Source organism: Thermobia domestica, chromosome 1, assembly GCF_964235325.1.
Source record: "Thermobia domestica chromosome 1, izTheDome1.hap1.1, whole genome shotgun sequence".
Taxonomy (NCBI): Eukaryota; Metazoa; Arthropoda; class Insecta; order Zygentoma; family Lepismatidae; genus Thermobia; species Thermobia domestica.
Window position 1 is genome coordinate 160,222,022 of NC_137454.1, and position 22,561 is coordinate 160,244,582.

The following is a 22,561-nucleotide window of genomic DNA, read 5'->3' on the forward strand; positions in this document are numbered from 1 at the left end:
ATTTACATAGAAGTACGCATAGCATATATGGAACAAACCTGATATTCATTGTTAATTCGAACGTCAAGAAAGTAAATGGTGAGATAATTGATTAACTATGTTGTGTAAACCTAGTGTGTACTTATACGATATAAAATTGCGAAAATCAATAAAAGAATATTTTTTGTCTCACTAGGGGAACTTCCTATGAGCGAAATACATCTTCGTTTGTAAGAGGTTCCCCTGTTCTTTTTCTTTAAATTTTCCTCTCTGAAGCATGTTATTCATTTTGACTGTCGAAGCAATTGGTCAAACGTGATTAGCTTCCTTGTGATAAAATGCATAGCGTGAAGACTTGAATTCGATTACCGTAGGCTCAGTGGTAGAGCGTGTACCTCTGGTTCGTGGGTGCCCCTGATTCGATTCCCGGCCAAGTAAGTTTTTGTGGACAACGTCGGTTGCGTGGGTTTTCTGAAATTACTCCCGTTTCCTCCCACATTTTCATTCCACCAGTTCTTCAATAATTATTCACCTGCCTTTATTGTCTGTCTCCCTTAGCCTAAGCGTCACAATCGTCGAATGTTAAACTGAAAGATTTCATTTCATTTGAATTTGATTAGCGATGGGAGCTCATAGGGATCTGGTACCATGTTACGCTATACGCCCACGTCTCATGCAGAATTAGCGCTAAAAAACGGCAAGCCAAAATGCAATACATCGTACTTAGTTTCCTTGTTTTAAAAATGTACTTTTTAAAAATGCTTTTGGAATGTTGTGCAATCAGCAAATCAGCTCCCCTCGCTGTTAATGGTAGGTTTCTAGACCAGGGTTCGGTACTTCTTTCTTTCAGGTATCTCTTCAATTGTCCTTATGACGATGGGTGGACAATTCCAACACCATCTGGTGAGTACGAAGTCATCTATCCTTTCTCGAATTAAATCCGGTACTGCTTGACTTCATTTATCTCATGAGATCCAGTGTTCCAATCAGGCCCGCAACCAGCTACAGAGAAATGAAATGAAATGAAATCTTTGTTTTACGTCCCACGCTTATGTCGGTTAGGCTAAAGAAGACGGTGATAATGAGAAATGAGTGAAATGGTGGAGTGAAGAAAGTGAGAGGAAACGGAAGTACCCCGAGAAAACCCACGAGCACGGTGTTTGTCCACCACAAAGTCCACACGGCGCGAGCTGGGATCGAACCAGGGACCCCAAGCACTGGAGGTGAACGCTCTACCACTGAGCCACCACGCCCCCGCCCAGCTACAGAGGTTTGGGGGGACATGAGCATGAATATATTAAGGGGAGCAAGTCATTAAACATTCTCTTACCAATAGCTAAATTGTGTTCTTTTTGTATTAATAATAGCATTTTGTGTTAAGTTCTGAAGGGGCCACGAAAAATTTGGGGGACCAGGACCCCCTAGCCTCCCTCTGGTTGCGGGCCTGGTTCCAATGGCGTTTGTACTCAATTACTTCTTGGTCTGGCAAAAATACAGAGAGAAAAAGAGAAAGAATAGTTAGTGTGGCTCTGTAATCCAGCTCTCCTAAAAGCGAGGTAGTGTTTTGGGGACCGGCGACCTATTCTGTGAGAAATTAACACAAAATTAACACAAATTATCTTGGATAATAAGCACCAATTACACCTCATTCAACTTTTTATCGTGGTTCGGAGACCACGTTAATACTACGCCCTATCTTTCATAACCCCGGTGTTGCATAAGGCGCGAAACACAAAAATTACAAAAAGGGAATAGATATATAGTATATTTAACCAACGACTAAACTATTATTATTCTCACCCACTTACAATATGATAAATAACTTCATTATAATTTTCACTTAAATCCTGTATACACCGCCCATTACCTTCCTCTTAGTACGTCCTAGATAACAGAATATAGCTATTGGGAATTGAAGGCCAGCACTATTGTTTACGTAGCATTCATTTTGTTGTCGGTCAGTTGGACGACACAGCGCGCGTGCTGGAAGTTATTGATTTTTTTTTTTTCGTAGTTCTTATGATCACAATGACAATCCTTATGATAAAAATAACATACTAGTAGCTCCCTCGTCGTGATATAGATAGCGTACTCACCTTTGTGGCGAGAGCCCCGGGTTCGATTCTCGGTGGGAGTTCACTTTACCCGTTAAACTGTAGGTCTTACAAAGGGACAAATCAACCAACCAACATTATACGAACTAATATCTTATTTATCTCATGTGATAACTTGTTGCTCACTCATTAAAAATGCTTTATTGTAGTTATATGTAAGAAATAAGCAGATGATATCAGATTTTGCGACTGAAATGAAACTCCAATTCAAAATAAATAAATTGTCTATTATTTAAAAATATCTATCTAAAATGTTAAAAAAAAAGATTATAACTAAACAGATTTATATTTTTGTGGCAACAACAACATATATATGTATTTGAAAGAAGAATATGAAAAGGAAAAATTAGGGTAGTGCGCCTACTCTCGCTTAAAAAAAAAAAGAAAGAAAGAAAGAAAGAAATTCAAGTATGATACAATGCGAGTTATAACAAAAACGATATAGCGTGTTTGGCCATTTAATTTGCCCTTCAGAAGGACTGAAATGAAAAGTTGGGAACGAATTGAAAGTGGAAGATCAAAAACAGAGTGTCTCGAGAGGAAGACCCTACCAAGGAACTAGCATATGCCATTGGGTCCGGGAGTGTAAATGGTACCTCAACATGGAATTTTGTACGTAAACTGAGGTCGACATGGCTGGGATTGCAAACTCTCTCTCAAATTCCAAAGATATCCCAGAAATTAATTGGTCTCTGTCAAGTTGAAGTCATATAATTGGATTCGGTACCTTGTGGTGTCCTCCTCAGGTTCCGAAACACGTACGCGAGCTTTCCTTCATGCTCCGGGGCCGAGACTGGACAAGCTGGTAGACTCCCAATTCCTAGTAGGTATAACTTGGAGATATGCTTCGAACTATGGCGTAAGGGGCATATCCCATTACCCAACTTGTGATATTGGTGATAGTGACCGCCCGAGAAATGATGTGAGACCCGAAATGGAGTCTTAGTAGGGAGCTCCTTGTAGATGGTCCTACGAATGATTGATAAGAAGAAGGATTTTTATGATTCTTCACAGTATCTTGATTATCCGCCTTCACTTTCCAGAGTTCGAATTTCTACAATGGAGACATTCGAAATGCACAGGTAACGGCGATGTATTATCATGGGTGATGGTGGGGACAAAAGCTTTCAAATACCCATCGTAGTAAGGTCTGTGACCAATCAGACGGGAGGGGCAATAATGATGATCATTACTTCAAAAGCACGTATGTGTGTCTCGACAGCATCAAGAACAGATGACAAAACTAAAAGGCAAAACGACCAACACAGAACACAAGTAGGCACTAATGTAATTCTTTGCTGTATTTTATTTACTTCTGGTTCAGAAAAACCCTTGTCCTCTTTGCCTGGAAGCTCTCAAATACATAATAATACAAACGAAAGACTCAAGATAGATTGTAAAGATTTATATCAAACACAAGTGTTCTGTAAATGTAAAGTAGATAGACTTCATGGAAATCACACATTACACAAGGTAGAATATTGGTGGAGTTGAGTTCAAAATTGAAGCTAAAGAACGTTAGGTTAACGTGTTACATGATAAAGTAATTAAATCAAACTAATTATAACAAGAATATTTTAAAAGAATACATTACGGCTATAGGGGGAAAATAAAAAGACTCATTAGTACTCATTAGTATTGCACAGGAGACAAGACGAGATTAAAAATAAGGTTATCTCGTCTCGTCTCGTAAGGTTTCGTGGAAGTCTTGTCTCGTCTGGATTTTCGAAGGGTTCTTTCTCATCTCGTCTCGATTCTTACAAGTTTGTTCTCGTCTCGTCTCCTTCCGTAAATGTATATATTTGAATTTTCGAAATATTGCTTCGTAGATTAATTTATTAATGGGACCAGTGGCAGCTCGTAACTAAATCCAGCATCACGCGCAAAACGGAAAATGAAGTGATCATTTTCCTGGAGGCTCCCAAGCATATATTATTCTAATGGACTCCAGAATATCTCCGTGTTGAGTTGCGCAAAATTAACATAAGAATTAGGGTTCTTTTGCTTTGACACATACCAATGGCTATAAAATATGCTGGTTGTACGCCTTGTTAATACCGAAAGCTCATGTTTAGCGCTATATAGTTACAAACATCATAGAAATATAGAGGGTGTATCTTTAATGATGGGTCAAACTTCAAGGGATGATGGAGAATGACAAAAGAAGTGATTTAAGATAAGAAGTTGTTATCCGAAAATGCTTCAGTTCTGAGCTATATCCCGCCGAAAATGTAAAACAATAGAACAAAACTGAATAGAACTAGAGAACGAATTGTCGGAGAATGGTGGGGTCAAAGGAAATAGTGCATTGTTTGACCTGGAGATTCGATTCATTTACAAATCGATGAGGAACAGTGGCGGAGCAAGGCGGGGATCATATAACAGCATTGGTTGGGATCGGAAATATTGAGTAAAACGTACCGGGAGAATGGAAAAGGACATAGAAAGCAATGCGAGAGACAGATCTTTTTAATTTTCGGAAGCGGGGTTGGAAAAATACAGTTTAAAAAAAGAACAAGACGAGTTTAAAACATGAAAAAGGTGTTCAAAATGTTTTAAACATGTTTTAAAACACACACGAAAAAAACATGTTTTAAACATTTTGAACAGTTTAAAACATGATTTTAAACATATTTCAAAATCGTGTATTCAAACGTATTTATTGACTTTTTTTGCTTTTGCAACCGATCTTTTCATTTATTTTGTTCTCGTTAAGATTATAATGTGTTGGGTACAGAACATTTCAGTATAGATTAGTAATTCTCAACTTATTTCATATCATGATCTCCTTTTATTACACCCTCTTGCCAGTGACCCTCGTAAAAGTACCTTCTTGGTCGTAATGAGCTTTTTAGTCAGATTTTAAAGTCTACCTACTACAGAGATTTCACAATCTATCAATATACATGGCAAAACAAAAGTCCTCACCATTCTTGTGTATTGAGAACGGGTTAAGGGAGAATGATGAAACTTCAAAGTGGTCTGACACATCAGATGGAGCTATCAAGCATCATGGCGGACATCTTTGACTGGTATTCGAAATTTCTAATGCAGAGGGAGTCATGTTATATGTTTTAAGGCTAGAATTTTAGTAGAATGCGGTTATTTTAGCCCTAAAGCAAATCATTTCTTAGTTACCGCTTCTGAAAGTTTTCTAATTATGCCTTTAGGGGCTAATGGTAAGCTCGTGTCTCATGGAGGCGGGTTAGATTTCTGTTGCAAAATGTTATTACTATTTCAGAACACTGATGCTAATAAAATTACTTTAAAATAATAAATTTTCGAAAAGTAATGTTTGAAGCACACTTAATGTTGTGCTAACTTCAGAATATTTTTTGCAAGCCTATGTAATTAGATCTTTTTGAGTCAATAATTTACTGAAGAAAGGTAATATTTGGAGCGTTCAGAGAACAATGGATCCAAATCCATTTTCAATAAAGTTCAGTTTTGCTCAGCAAATGAATTCTATTTCAAAACGTAATATCTTCACAGTCAACAGTCCAAAACAAATGTAACTAAAACCATGCGAAAGGGCGTGGGATAGTTTCATATGACAGCCACTAGACAGGGCCATCAGTGAGCCAGGAGGCCAACTGCCCCCATTCCCACTCTGAATTTCAGATTTTGGGGGCATTAAGGCAGTTTAAGAAATCTTTTGATAAGCAAAGTAAACAAGACAAGCTTGAGGTCGTTACACCGAATAAATACGGAGAACATACAGAAGATTAAAACTGGAAAGTTGTTTAGGCTCAATTTCCAGAATTTTAAGCAGGCCCGAAACTCGAAAGTAGAGCAACCTTTGGAATCCTTGGGCAAAAAAAAAGAAAGAAAGAAAGAAAGAAAGAAAGAAAAGAAAGAAAGAAATAATACAAGAGAGCAATATAGGTCTGTAGATCCTTACGGTCAATGAAAATGGATTATAACTGATCAAAATCCGTATTTATTCGGAGTAAGGACTTCAATTTTTTTTATGTTGGACTTTGCTCAGCAAAAGGTTTCTAAGTCTGCATTACTGCCCCCAAAATATGAAAATTCAGGGTAAGGGGCGAACGACGACCTCTAAACAAACGCCCCTCTCTAGTAGCAATTATATAAAATTCTAGATTGCATCTTGTGATGTAGTTTTTCTTTCTTTCATCTCGAATTCATGGTTGTGAAAATATGACGTTTTTCCGTCAGTGTATTCTTTTGGACACACCCTGCATTTATGTAACGTATTTATGAATTATTGAATATGGCATTCGGAGCTTGACTTGTTAATCATTCCCATGCTAAGCGTAAACAATATAATGTTAATATCTTAAATTTATGAGCAAGGAGGGAGAAATTAGCCCTTTTCACCCATTCCATGAACGCCCATGTCTAGCAGTTGTCCTATGAACTCTAGTCCACACCTTTTCACGGGGATTTTGTTTAATTTATTTCGTTCCCTTGGCTACGAAGATACTACGTTTGCTGAGCAAAAGTGAACCTTTCTGAAAATGGACCTGGATCCCTTGTGCTCTGAACGCCCCATATCTAAAAATATTTTATAAAAATTGAGTTGGAGCCAAATTTATTCTGCAACTCAAGTTTGTTCGAAACGCATAAAATTAGTTTGTTTAGTTTGATTACAGTCTTGCATCAGTAGTAAGGCTATATGAGACAAAGCTTTTTGTTTAAAGTGGGATCCAAATCACTAATTCTGAAAATTTAAGTCGGATCGCAGTAAAATCTATACAGCAAATTCCGATTCTCGTGCCTCTACCCTCAAAATTTAATGTTAAGAGACCGAAAATTGCGCCCTGTAGCGTGGTGCATACATACATACAGACGAACAAATTGAGATCAAGTTGTCCCAGACACTGATGTTACAATAAATATCATGCTTTTAATGGTTAGTTACGCGGGCGACTGCCATACCTTGCACTTTCTCGTCTGGTCTCTTCATACAAGCTATGCCAAGGTGTAAAGTTTTTTTTTTTTTTTTTTTTTTTTTTTTTTTAATAGAACTGAGGTGGGGAAGAGAGACGAAATAAAATTTTCATGATATAATGAAAAATATATTGTTGATACAAAATTAATTCTCACTAACGTTAGAATCATCAGATCAACACTATTAGCATTTGTTTGGGTTTCCAGTTCTTTCACAGCATTGCATTTTTTATAATGATTCTTCATTCTTTGAATTAAACCAACCATTTCTCTCTTACACGTTTTGCAGCGACCTCGTATGGTCGTTTTCTTATCTGATGGTGTTTGAGTTATTTTAATAAATTAACTCCAAATGATGTCCTTTTTTCTCTCCGTAAAACTTATGTTAAACGATTCCAAGTTTACGGAGACTAAGAACTAGCATGTATTGTATCAACGAATGCCTCCGATATTTTAATTTCAGAACCGCAATGGCAAATAACCTTTTGTTTGTTTTCTGAATACAACACAAAAATGTGTTTCCATGATAATTATTTTATTTATTTTTTAATATCAGTTCTACAAGTAGTTCAACCTTCGACTGCGACAAGTTAACTGACAAGTAAACCTTACGTTTGGGTGAATCGAGTTGCTGACTGAGACACATATGAGAAAGTAGTACTAAATGTGGTCAGTATTTCAGTGAAGTTTTAGGTGCGAAGCTCCAGGGGTTTAGGAGATACAGCTACCAGAACATCACATAGAAGTACAGAATAGTCTTCATACAGTTGGAGGTAAAAGCTCTATAAGACCTCTTGTAACGACAAAAGGTGAATAACAAATACATGGGTACATATTAGGACTAGGGGGAAGTCATATAGTAAGGGTATACCTGACGGCGGCCATCTTGAAATCCGCCATTTTGAATTAAGGTTAAGTTTTAAAAATAGGAATAGGGTCATGTGATACATGATTTAAGGCGCAAATTTAATCAGAAGAACAATGGTGACGTTAATTTTGATTTACGCGCAATTGGTAAAAAGTTACAGGGAAATTATATATTGTTGCAGCATACGTATTAGTCCTTTACCTCACCTTGTAAATTTTGTGTTAATGATAATAATTAAATAAAAAGCAAGTGGATAAATATTAGGCCTATGGTAAGAGTTGCCTTGATGGCGGCCATGTTCAAATCCGCCATTTTGAATCAGACAAAAGTTTAAAACAAAACGCATAACAGTGACACCTTATTAATAGCAAATTTTACCATAAATCCAACGATATAACCATTTTTGATTTATCATTAACCAGCATTTGTTATCGCATAAACAAGTTGCTAATTTAAGGAAAAATGATCAAAGTGGAATTGAGTCATAAGTGAACTTGGGTCTTTCTTCCAGAAAAGTCCTCAATTAGTACAATCAGTATGTAGTTCAAAAAAGAGTGCATGACTTGCACAAATGCTCTGCTCACAGTGAGCACACCTGACAAAGGCAATCGAGTTACACTTGACACATTTGTCATTACCAATTCCGTCAAAGCAGTAGTCGTAAGGAGCGATCCATTTAATTTTGTGCTGGTTAATGATAAAGCAAAAATGGTTATACCGTTGGAGTTATGGTAAAATTTGCTATTAATAAGGTGTCACTGTTATGCGTTTTGTTTTAAACTTTGGTGTGATTCAAAATGGCGGATTTGAACATGGCCGCCATCAAGGCAACTCTTACCATAGACCTAATATTTATCCACCTGCTTTTTATTTAATTATTATCATTAACACAAAATTTACAAGGTGAGGTAAAGGACTAATACATATGCTGCGACAATATATAATTTCCCTGTAACTTTTTACCAGTTGCGCGTAAATCAAAATTAACGTCACACCATTGTTCTTCTGATTAAATGTGCGCCTTAAATCATGTATCACATGACCCTATTCCTATTTTTAAAACTTAACCTTAATTCAAAATGGCGGATTTCAAGATGGCCGCCGTCAGGTATACCCTTACTATATGACTTCCCCCTAGTCCTAATATGTACCCATATATTTGTTATTCACCTTTTGTCGTTACAAGAGGTCTTACAGAGCTTTTACCTCCAACTGTATGAAGACTATTCTGTACTTCTATGTGATGTTCTGGTAGCTGTATCTCCTAAACCCCTGGAGCTTCGCACCTAAAACTTCACTGAAATACTGACCACATTTAGTACTACTTTCTCATATGTGTCTCAGTCAGCAACTCGATTCACCCAAACGTAAGGTTTACTTGTGAGAAGCATTTAAACAATACAATATACGTTACAATATAAGGGGAAAAAAAGAGACAAAATAAACTGTAGATCACCACATTGACCTGCTGTAGCAACGAAAAATCAAAACATTCACATGGGAAGAAAGTAGTCTTTTGAATGGGAACACTTTTGACAATTTTATTTCTCTGGAAGATTTTTTTTTACAAAAATAAAATAAACATATGTTTAAAACAAGTCTTAAAAAACACTCGTGTTTAAAGCAAGATGTTTAAAACGTATACAAAATTTGTTTTAAACCAAATCAATTGTTTAAAACAAGTTTTAGTCATTTGTTTTAAACATTGTGTTTTAAACAAAATAACTCTGTTCGGAAATGCAGCAACCCCCGATCTATAGCCCACCGAAACTGAGATTGACTAATAGAAACGAGCGGGAACTATAGAATGAATTGTCGGAGAAAGGTCGGGTCAAAGGAAATAGTGCATTATTTCACCTGGAGATTTGATTTAGGTACAAATCAATGAGGAACAGTGGCGGCGCAAGAGAAGAATCACAGAAATGTACTTTACTGTATTACTACCGGAACGTTGGAAAAAGGACCAGGGAGAATTGACAGTGATTCAAGAGGCCATAGCAGAACAGGAGGCGATTTGCCGGCGTCACGAAAGCGGTATAAATTGTGGCAGTTGACAGGGGTGTGGCAGAGTGTGGGATCTTAGAACCCGGATATCACCGAAGGTTGAGAGCGATCCTAAGAAGCAGGATCCTTGGAGCAAGTAATACGTACGGTATAAACGACAACGGAGTGAAGTAGGAAGTCAGGTGCAACAATCGTACAGTGCGTATATGGTAATGGAGGACGACACATACTAAGACTAGACAAGACTAAAAATTATACTGGTAGGAAGAGCAAATGTATTTACATGCACAGCAGATGCTCAAAATGACGTCTCCTGGTTTCGATGCAGACATGGCAGTACCATAATTAGTTTTGTCTCATCCTCTCGAAGATGTTATGTTTCGTGCTAATGATATCACAGGCAGCGAGAATTCGTGTCAGGAGGGTTTCTTTCGCTCTGTACAAGTGTGTCGTAGACGAAAGATTTTACATAACCACACAAGAACTCAATTGGGTTCAGATCAGGTGGTCGTGCCGGCCGAGAAATAGGACGTTCCCTTCCTATCCACCTATGCGGGAAGGAATAGTCAAGGCACTGACGATCAGCTACTCCAAAGGTGCTGGGCCGCCACTGTTCTTCATCGATTTGTACATGAATCGAATCTTCAGGTCAAATAATGCACTATTTCCTTTGACCCGACCTCTCTCCGACAATTCGTTCTCTCGTTCTTGCTGGTTTGTATTAGCCAATTGCAGTTTTTGCTGGCTATAGCTCGGAATTGCTGCATTTCGCAAATACGGAATTGCTTTCTATGTCCTTCCCGTGTCTCGAATTGCTTTCTATGTCCTTTTCAATTCTCCCGGTACGTTTTACCAAATGTTTCCGATATCAACCAGTGCTGTCATCTGAGCCCCGCCTTGCGCCGCCACTGTTCCTCATCGATTTGTACATGAATCGAATCTCCAGGTCAAACAATACACTTTCCTTTGACCCGACCTTTCTCCGACAATTCGTTCTCTAGTTCTCGCTCGTTTGTATTAGTCAATCGCAGTTTCAGAGGGCTATAGTTCGGGATTGCTGCATTTGCGAAATAGGGATCCGTCTCTTGCATTGCTTTCTGTGTCCTTTTCCATCCTCCCGATAAGTTTTACCCGATGTCTCTGATCCGAACCAGCACTGTTATATGAGAGCCCCCTTGCGCCAACACTGTTTCTCATCGATTTGTACATGAATCAAATCTCCAGTCCAAATAATGCACTATTTCCTTTGACCCGACCTTTCTCCGATAATTCGTTCTCTAGTTCTATTCAGCTTTGTTCTATTTTTTATTATTATTATTATTTTCGGTGGGTTATAGCTGAGAACTGACGCATTTTCGGATACCAACTTCTTATCTTAAATCACTTCTTTTGTCATTCTCCACCATTCTTGAAGTTTGACCCATCATTAATGATACACCCTGCATATTTTTTCATGTCTGAAAACATAGGAAGGCTAAATAGGATTTTCACAAAATCTATCTCAGCGTATTTATGGGTAAATTCGGTCGCAGAGGGGTCCAAACAATTCGAAAGTTAATAATGTGAGTGTTAAATTAAGTCAATGTGAACAAGGAAAGTTAGTTCCAGAAATTCTGTAGTAGTGACATGCTTGGAAGATCGGTTGTTACAGACTACGAATTGAAGCTTATCCCCGAAGTCAATCTGCAGAAAACGACACGAGAGATTGCAGAGAAACTAAGCGTTGATCATTCGCCTGTAACATGGTACTTGGAGAAACCAGAAAAGGTGAAAAGATGGACAAATTGACCAGGAATCAAACATCGAATCGACGCTTTGAATCTCCTTTACACTACTACTACTACTACTACTGCGCTATGAAAGTGATCCATTTTTCAAATATATTCACACAGGCAAGGAAACTAAATCTTGTACAGTAACCGATATATTCTACAAGTATCAATGTTTGGATGACGACATATCTGACCAGTTGACCTTCATGTAGGATTACCATATTTTAATAAAGGATACGGGCCACTGCACTGAATTTTCTCGCTCTCACTTTTTATATTGAATCATATAATACTGTCATTATTATGGAACCAATAATTTACGAAATAGGCCTGAAAACACAATTATAATAGGCGTTTTCAGAAAACTTTGTATCAAAATAAACTCACTCCACAACCACGACTAAATTTTTTTTTAATTATTTTTTTTAATCATATTAAGATTTATTAAGAAAATATTTTCATTTACGAAATGTAAACACAATTTCCTGAATCATTTTTTAGAAAAACCTCACCCCGAGAGTAAAATTACTCCTGGATTTTTAAATGAAAAATGAATTTCCATATTGTAAGTTTCAAATGAAACATTTATTTATGAAATATGAACAAAATTGTCTAAGTTGTTATTTAGAATTAGAATTTTATGTTCACCCTTCAGTAAACTACCCTTATTTTAGGGATAGGTAGATTTTTTTTGAAAAAAAAAAAAACAGAATCATACAATAGCCTTAAATTTAAAGTTCTATTCAGATTCATTAAAAGTTACGGGATCTAGGTGAGCATATATTAGGACGAACAGACGGTCAGGTGTCGAAAAATAATTTTATTGGTGTCTGTGGGCCATTAAAAGTGTAAATCCGTTGAAATCTCGAATTTTATTTATTTTTTACTTTTATTTTGTTTATTTTATTTATTTATTTATTTTTTTTTTTTTTTAAAAGGATTACCGTACTTTGTTTTCCCCTATCGTGACTTAAAATTTGGTGCAAAGATGTTGCACAGTATGATATCTAGCAGAGTGTATATCACAAACAGACGGGAAAACAAGGAAGAATTACTTTTTCGGTTTGTAAGGATCATGAAATCTGTATAAGCGTTGAAATCTCGAATTCGATTTTTTCACGAGCAGTACACTCTCTTCTCTCCTATCGCTGCTCGAAAGTAAATATGAAAAATAAAACGGGGGGGGGGGGGATTTAGAACAAACTATTTTTGTGACATATTTTCCGTAACTTTCTTTTCTTAGATATGATACTACCATAGTAATCTGTACATGTCATGTGTTTCAAGTTACAGAAATATAGATATTTAAATGAATTTTACAATATTATTCAATTACTTCTCTCGCCTGTCCACTGAACAATTAACCCAATTCTATAAGTATTTCTGAATCTGAGTTTACAATTCAAGCATATGAAAACCAATTGTCGTAATAATACAAATCTAATTAAACACAGGTCTGACCAGAGCAGAATGAAATATATTAAAAACTATACTTACAATGTGTTACAGTTTCAAGGACCTAACGTCCTCTTCATCAGACACAAACACTCTGAGTGTTTCAAGAGTGTTTGTGTCTGATGAAGAGGACGTTAGGTCCTTGAAACTGTAACACATTGTAAGTATAGTTTTTAATATATTTCATTCTGCTCTGGTCAGAACTGTGTTTTATTTGTTACTCTACTTATCCAGAGCCATGGAGTTTGTTCATTACAAAATGCAATGTATCCCACGTAGCGACTACAGTCGTATTGCAATCATACCAGAGAGAAATTTAACGTCCCACAATTATGCCCTTTAGGCTAAGAGAGACAATGATTAAAGTAAGTGAATGATGATGGAGGAAACGGTGGAATGAGAAAGAGGGGGAAAAGGAATACTCCAAGAAAGCCCACAGACACAATGCTGTCCACCACAAATTTACTTGGGCGAGGATCGAAACAGGGACCCCACGCAGTAGATGTAAGCGCCCACGCAGTAGAGTAACACTGAGCCACTGTGCCTCTAGTACTAGGGAGAAGAAACTAACTCAATGTATATACAGAACAAACCAAAGCAGCTAACTATCTTTTTTTCTTCTGTTCCTATCTTTTTTCTTGTCTACGAAAACTGTATTTAAGAAAAAATCTACATTAATATGTGCAGAATTTTAAAAAAATAAAATGTTGATGCTCTTGTATAAAATAATCATCTAGTAGAACTTTAATAAACCAGTGTCATCCTTTCTAACGTCCCAACCCCAAAAAGATCAACCACTCCTATAAACATAAAGGAAGTTGTCCATCATTGAAACAGTGAATTCCAACAACCTGCAATGTTCAATTTACGTACCTAACAGCAATATTACGTCGTGTATATATATGGTAGCAGTAGTCTTATGGTACAATTCTTGAATTCTGATGTGCTTTTAAGTTTTTTTTATATACGTTTTTTTATATATACGAATTGTACCATAAGACTACTATGATCATGTCTGTTGTAGAAATCATATCATAGAATCTAAGCTAATGTCCATCCTTAGGGATGCCTCGAATCTCGACTCGAGTCGAGACTGCTTGTAATGTCTCGAAAATCTTTCTATAATTTTTAATATTATTTTGAAGAAAGTATTCACTCAGAAACAGCCTTGAAACCAATTCCAGCATTTATTACTTTAGAAAGGTACAGAACGCATCAACTTAATAGTTAATCTTTCGAGATCAAGATTTAATTTTCAGCTCAATTCAGTTAATTACTGAATTGCTGGCCGTGTGTAGAATGGAGAAGGCGCGTGATCTATCTGAGTTTGGATGAGGACAGGTTTTAATGACCCGGAGACTTGGCACGAGAATTTCGGAAACTGCAGGACTTGTCAGGTGTTTGAAGAGTACTGTGGTGAGTGTCTTCAACAAGTGGTGAAACCAAGGGGAAACGACTCGCCAGATCTGAACCCAATCGAACACATCTGGGACGTAATTGAATGTTATGTCAGAGCGCATCGCCCCCCCCCCCTCCCCGGAATTTACGGGATTTAGGTGACCTGTGTGTGCACATGTGGTGCTAACTCTCTCCAGTGACCTACCAAGGATCTTTGCGTCCATGCCAAGACGCGTCGCAGTTGTTATCCGTGCCAAAGGTGGACATGCTGACAATTAGGTAGGTAGTCATAATGTTCTGGCTGATGTGTGCGTATATATTTTAGCTCGTATATTTTGTCTCACTCGAATTTCGAGACGTCTTGTCTCGAATTCGAGACGAGTCAAGACAGAAACTTTCGAGTCGAGACAACATTTTCTCGTGACATAAGAGTCGTGACAGGCTTAAACCTCGACTCGATTCGACTTGTGCGCATCCTTATCCATCCTGTAAGATATAGAAATAGACCTAGAGAATATAATAGAAGAAGTACACAGATTAAATATTCAGTATTTGCTACGTAACAAAAAATGGTTCTGAACATGATATTATTATTATTATTGAAAAGTTATTTAGATAAAATAAAAATAACAGTTAAAGCAATTGTCTGAAATTCCTTATTTCATAAACATTAGAAATCCCTTACAGGCACTAACAGGTTACATGATATACCACAAAATAATCTAATGGTACTCCGTTCTTCATTCCAAGTAGTGGATTTTTTCCATGGTCACCACTAAAAGGGAAAATTACATAATTTGGATATTAACTTCCGAATCATTTGTTACTCCTATTAATCAACAAAATCGTAGGAAGATCCTTTTAAATGAAGAAATGTGTAAAACAAACAGTGTGTAAAACAACAGGAATTAAACACACAATATTTACGTCAGTGGCGACTCTGTACCAAAATAAGTGCTAATACTGAATATATGTATATTAATATGTGTGTGAGTGTGTCGTATTTCCTGTGTTTCCAGAAATAATAATAATCCTCCTCTTTCCATGTGAAAGTATAAAGTCTGTTTTATACCTTCAGTGCCTGATATTTGCTGTTCATTGCATAAAAGTACATTTTGTATTTTTTTCAATAGTAAGCTAATTTTGAGCTTAATTTTAATATTTGTAATGAATATGTAGTATGTTGCTAATTTCATTTTATAACCTTAAACTCAAATATATATATCTTTAAAGAAAAAAACACTAATCACTTATAATCAAAACATTTGTATTTGTAGAAGAATATTGCTAATTTACGAGTGCTGGTTTGAAAACTTCTCGCTTTAACACATTCACTGCCAGTGAAATTACATTAAAATAATTTTGCAACCCCTATCCCCTCCGAAAGATAATGATTTTTTTGTAAACAGAATTTTAGTATAAAAATTCCTAACAAAGTAATAAAATTTGTTTGTAATGCTTACTATGCGATTTGAAAATCGAGTAATCCATGTTAAAAATACTGTAAAAGGATTGAAAGTGTTCAGTGTTTATTTGTGAAATTGATGTACTGGAAAGCAAGTTTATATCCTGCATATCATACGTGGAATTAATTATTAATATCAATGTTTTAAGGGTCTTCACTACAGCGAAATTGAACTACCACTAATTTTAGAGTTTTTCTCTAATATCTTCAAAACAAATAAACATATTCAAAAAGCAGCAACGTAATGAACTAGACAAAATGATTTTGCATGTGATACCTTTACCACAATTCACCTATCTGCTTTTGGTATGCCGCTATTTACAGAACCCGCAAAAAATGCTCAATCTATCTACAGTTACAAATCGAAAGCAGGTAGATGACTTGTGATAAATGTATCGCGTGTAAAATCGCATTGTCTAGTTCACTACGTTTCTGCTTTTCCAATATTTTTTATTTGTTATGAAGATATAGAAAAACTCTGAAATTAGCGGTAGTTTAATTTCGATATAGTGAAGACCCTTAACACTGAAACAAAGAAGAAATGTACATAACTTCGTATTTTTAAATAAAATTCTCAATAATAACGTTGACTCCATTGAATTAAATTTAATATACTACTGCATGCTTGGACCTCTAAAACTACACTTAGCAATAGCTGTATATTTTACCGACACACTCATACGCTAATAATGTACATAAATCCCCTTTATGCAGAATGAGTGGTTCTTACTATAACACGGAATCAAAACTTGCAGAGATTAACATGTGTATTTCTGAGAATTTCTTTTAAAGAATAGGTGTATGTAATCTGACAAATGAATACCATAAATAACTCTAAACAAACAATATTGCACATGAAAGGGTACCTAAATTTATATTTCTATTGGACCATGTTGATTTAATAAAAATAAATAATTACATGTCATAATTAATAAAACTATTAATGTTGTCTCTGTGAACGTGGAATATGTTAAAATCGTATTGTAATACTCTGTAGTAAGGTGACTTCATACATTAATTTTATTCTTACATTAAAACACTTATTCTAAAGTCTAAGAAGTATTAGTGAGAGAACTCAGCACCTCCCCCCTCTCTCTCTCTTCATATATACAACAAGCTTCAAGATGATCAGAACCTATCTACAAGTCCAAATATTTTATCACCAAAATATGGAGATAGTTAGGTGCATTCATTTTTTACGAGTATTAATGCTTGCATATTTCGTAGTCTAGAACTTTAAAAACATAAGGCGTTAAAATTATAAAAAGGCAGGATGAATCGGTGATAAAGCACTAATTCCTTACGTGAAGGGTTCCTACTATTTTTATCTAATCCATGCAAGCTTGTGGTGAATAATATTGTGTCCATGGAATTTTTCAGCCTTATTCTGTTTCCTCTCCACCATCTTTATTACATCATATTTCACAACCATTCATTTACATGTGACATCTCCTTCTTTCGACTAAATGAATCAAGAGGCAAAAATCTAAAATTTTAATTTAATTTTGTAAAATATAAAACATGTGCTTTAAACGTAAAATTATTACAAAATATTCGAATAAATTACCAATGTAAAGATATTATAATTACCTGTAAATATCATCTTCACAATTATATTCAGTTATATTGAACCATGGTTATGGTCTGATAGCTTTAAGTGGTCGTCTCATGGGAATCATCTCTGTTTCAGGCATTGTTTGGTATGATGTTTCTTCTAATCGTTGCAGAGAAGCGCTTAGGGGCTGCACCATTGGGTGGGATTGCAAAAAACTGTTGACATCTTGCTCCAGAGAATCTTTCAGAATTCTGTTTAGGTTAAGAGAAACATCATGCGAATCTTCCTCAATCACTGAGTCAGCTTCACTCCAGACACCACTTTCTGCTAAAGATTCACTCCCACCGTCATTATTATGCCATTGGCTGGGAATTTCATTTACAGTATGGGAGAAACGAACACTTTTCTTGGTTCCACTCGAGGTACCCACATCAACACCCCCACGCCTTTTTGATTTATATTGTTGCTGTTGTTCCCGTTTTGCATTAGCAGAGTTTGATCGCTTTTTCTGTTTCTTAGATTTATCGGTACTTCTTCTTGCACAAGGAGCACTGCCAACTTTTCGTTTGTCATATTGGTATCTCATCTGAACGTCTTTGGCATCTTGGTCACTCTCCTCCCCATCATCACTTGATGCCCCTTCTGTTTCCTCTACATCATCTGTGACGTACATATCTTCTTCATTAGATCTAATATCTCCAAAGTGAGGGGGTTCCTTCACACTGGTGAAATCATCTAACTGCAAAGGAATATCGCAATACTCACACACAAATTTCGGTTCAACGGACCACTGGGATTTCCCAAGACTCTGATCTAGGAGGTCCCTATAATCAGTAAAACCCGAGAAATTATCATCAACAACACGTAAATGTAAACCTTCTGATGTAGAGAAAAGTACAGGTGTGGTATAAGGTGCTACACTTTTGTATTTTTGCTTTTTCTTTTTGGAACGTTTTTGCTCTTCATTCTGGATCGACTTTTGGGATAACGCTGTGAAGGGCGCAGGAGAAGTCACACTGACACTATTAGTTTTACAACAACAAAATGTGATAGCGCATTTCTTACGTATGTCTTTGTTCACCCTGAGAATTACAAGAGGAATACACATGGAATATATGTAACGCAACCATATAAAGACTTCATCATATGCACCGGCATCTAACTCATTCAATAAATACGATGATTCGGTGGTTGAATTTGGAGAAATTGTTGTTGTTAATGAGTCTTTGTTTTCGGCTACTGCATCTTTGAAAATTATTTGATGTATCTGCATTGTAAGTATATGCGGTACAAGTAGAACAATATACAATGTGAGAAAAAGGACTACAAGAATCAAATTATCCCGTTCATTCCAAATTTGTGCTGAGGTAAAGAGGAATTCAGAAGAATTAACACGGTTTCTCAAAGCTCTTTGTTGCCTTCTCATTTTCTTCCTTTCTTCGTGCACAAATTGTCCAATTATAAAGATATCTATAATAATAACGAGCCACGGTATACAAAAACCAAGCACTAATACAGTCACTGTATATGCCCAATGCTTCACCCCAACAACCGCACAAGAATATTTTGTAGAAAAAGGTTTCGCGTCAAACAAGAGCGCAGCTGGTGGAAACGTTAAAGCAATGGAACACACCCACAAAAAGGCAATAGTAAGTTTTGGGAAACTGTTTCTAAGTTTTTGGTTGTATTTAACAGCGCTTTTAATAGCGACTGTTCGATCCGTAACAACTGCCACTAACGCAAAAGTGGATGACACCATCAATAATTGCATAGTACATGCATTTGCATTGCAAGTTTCTTGACCAAACTCCCAGTCCTGGTTGATGAGGTAAACAATTGACATTGATACGTTGAATAGGCATTCTAGAACACAACATAAACTTAAGTTCAATAAAAATATGTTGAAGGGCAATCTTCGTAAAGTGTGGCTTGAACCAATCGTAACTACCACAATCGTGTTGATAGAAAATGCTGCAGTGAAGATTACAACGAGAAACGAAGCTCCAACAACGGAGCTTAGAAATCTGTTTTGATCAGGCACAAGATATGCAGTACCATTCTTAAATATTAGTTGGAAGGTATTATCTCCTGATTTTGATGCTTCCATTTTCTATAATAGACCATGAACATTATCCACACAAAGTTTTACATTACACAAGACAAAAGTTACAATGAGCCTGCTCGTTATGACAATAGCTCAACTTTTAGTTCACAACACAAGAGGGAAACTAGACCTAATTCAATATTATCAACATAATAGATAAACTTCAGTATAACACTTGACATTTGTGAAGTGACTGAAAGTCTTTTTGTTCCCGCAGATGGTCACTTCGTTTCTCATTAACACAATTTCACCACTTTCACTGGCAAACAAAAGTCGAAATTTTTCAAAAACATATATATCCACATAATATCTCATGTCTGTATAGATAAATAAATACAATAAACGTTATGTCCCATGTGATGATATATTTTTCCTGTCTCTAGCACGCATTGTCTTGTTGTGGATAGGTAACCATGACAACGATTGGTGATAATCAATGACATATATGAACTGCGCGTGCGTGAACTTTTTCAGTTGACGTATCCTACAAATAGAAGTCCACACACAACTCCCCTAATCCTTCTCCAACTTTTTTCTTCTTTCTTTTAAAAAAAAAATCCTTTGATTTTGTGCAATGAAGGGCATATATATAGATATATGTCTCTACCTCTGATGTTGTTGAATCGGAAGAAATGGGTGGTGGACAGAATAGGAAAAAATCAATTTTATTACCTTGAAAATGTCACGGCCTCTGTCTCTCTCTAAGATACAAATAGTCGCATGGTAATGAGGTCAGTCTCAGTGAATCGAAGTCTTATTTCTAAATCTGCTTTTGCCCTGACACAGTTCAAAGCAACAGTGTTGAATTCAAACTTTTTTATTTTCAGGGCGAGCTTGCGAAACTCTAGGGAGGGAAGTTGGAAGAATGACGTTTCAAGAAAAGAAAATACAGAGTAACAATATCACACACACACACATATATATATATATAGGGTGTTTCAAACAACACCAACAATGTTTGGGAGATGATTCCTGACACCAAGATGACAAAAAGTATAGACCAACCTGAGTGCACAAATGCTTCCTTTGGGAGTTATAGAATACCAAAAACATGGGAAAAAAAACTTTAAAGGTCCATAGCTTCAAAACTATGGGACCTACCGTAGTCAGGTCAAGACTTCACTTAGAAACTGATATGTGCGCTATCCAAAAATACATGTTTCAGATTCCTAAGGTACACTGGCAACAATTTTTAAAGAGGGAGTTTGGCTACGGGCATATGGTTTGAAGTACTCACCAACTACCTCCTTAAAAATTGTTGCGGATATAGATAGAGCACATACTATAATCTGTTTCACGTAACCTGATAGGAAAAAGTTTTTTCCCCCACCACGCTCAAGTACAGGTGAATGTTAGTGTTCCGTCTTCCACCATCAATTCCCGCACACGGAGGTATAGAGTGTATGTAAATATGTGTAAATAATAAATTACAACTTTCATAATAACACTACGTATTTTAAAACACTTAATTACATTTGTCTGTATTAGTGAGGTAATTAACACGTGTTATTCTAATGGAAATTTTATTGAACAGTTGTATTGTTTATTTTCCTTCTTTTTCGCAGCAGGGGTTGTGACATAATGTTGGAATACCAAGGGATGGCAGGGTTGGTAATTGAATGGGTATTTACTTACTGATACAAGAATTTCATAATATAAAGTCGAAAACCGAAAATGAAATCTTTATAAGTTTTACGACCCACGGTTAGTGATGAGCAAATGCAAGACCAAGACCAAGACCCGGGTGGTCTTGGTCTTGGTCTTGGTCTTGCACATGCGGTCTTGGTCTTGGTCTTGCACTGGAACCCTCGGTCTTGGTCTTGGTCTTGGTCTTGCACACCTAGTCTTGGTCTTGGTCTTGGTCTTGCACACCCAGTCTTGGTCTTGCTTGCAAGAGTCTTGCAAGTTTTGCTTTTAAGAAATCTATGATTTTCATAAGTAAATTTTACTCTGGATATAAGGGATAATAAATCCTACATTGCGCCAATAGTGAGGGAAATACAATGTATGTTTCTAAATGTAATATATTTTACCTTCGTGTAAGTGTGATGATACTGTACAACATAGGCGATGACCTTTACTTTTTTTTTTCAATGGGTGATCACGCTTCACTACTTATAAGATAAATCACAACATTTCGTAATATTTTTATGTTTTAACAGATCCAATACTCCACTGGTTTCCAAACTGGGGAGGCTACCCCTGACATTGAGACGCATGAAAGAAAACCAAGACTGCACAGATCACTGAAATACCATAAATTCCAAAATTATTTTTACACTCTAAAGGCGTCAGATCTTTCTTTTCAACCACGATTAGCTAATTCTTGTATTAAACAAACTTCCAATTAAATATAGAGATTTTGTTTTACTGATTCTAATATCTACTGTATGGGGCAGAAACAAGGACATTACGCAAAAACGATGAAACAGACTTTCGAAATGTGGGCATGGAGAAAAAAGGAGAGAACTGGGTTGAACGGAAAACGAATGCGAAGGTTTTAGAAATAGTAGCAGTAGGGGAGAAAAGAAGAATTTTAGATGTAATGAAGAGGACGACATTGGCTGAGGAGGAACTGTATTATGAGGGACGTGCTAGAGGGAGGGGACGAAGGAGATTGTAGTTGAAGAAAGATATTAAGACAGAATATTGCTACGTTAAGACGAAGAGACTAGCTGAGGACCACAGTCATCGAAGCTTCTCAGCTGCAGCAAGTGACCTGCCAATAATGGCAGAATAGCTATTATTATGACGATGATGATATGTTTTGCAATATTGACCAAAATAGAGAGAAAAAATTAAAATAATAATAATTAAACCTCAATATTTTAGAATATGAAATGAAATTAAATTTGTGAGTTTTACGTCCTACGATTATGCCGGCTAGGCTAAAGGAGACGGTGATAATGAAAAATGAATGAAAATGGTGGAAA

At 36.3% G+C, this 22,561-nt stretch overlaps 1 protein-coding gene across 1 annotated transcript in view; it reads right to left on the bottom strand.

The window, feature by feature from the left end:
- Nucleotides 1–20,034, bottom strand: part of LOC145666721 (uncharacterized) — a 52,750-nt gene extending 32,716 nt beyond the window's left edge. The window contains exon 1 of the mRNA XM_081734246.1: nt 17,560–20,034. Coding sequence (XP_081590372.1) covers nt 17,607–19,631 — 2,025 coding nt within the window. The 5' untranslated portion in view covers nt 19,632–20,034 and the 3' untranslated portion in view covers nt 17,560–17,606. The remainder of the gene's footprint in view (nt 1–17,559) is intronic.
- Nucleotides 20,035–22,561: the final 2,527 nt, after the last annotated feature.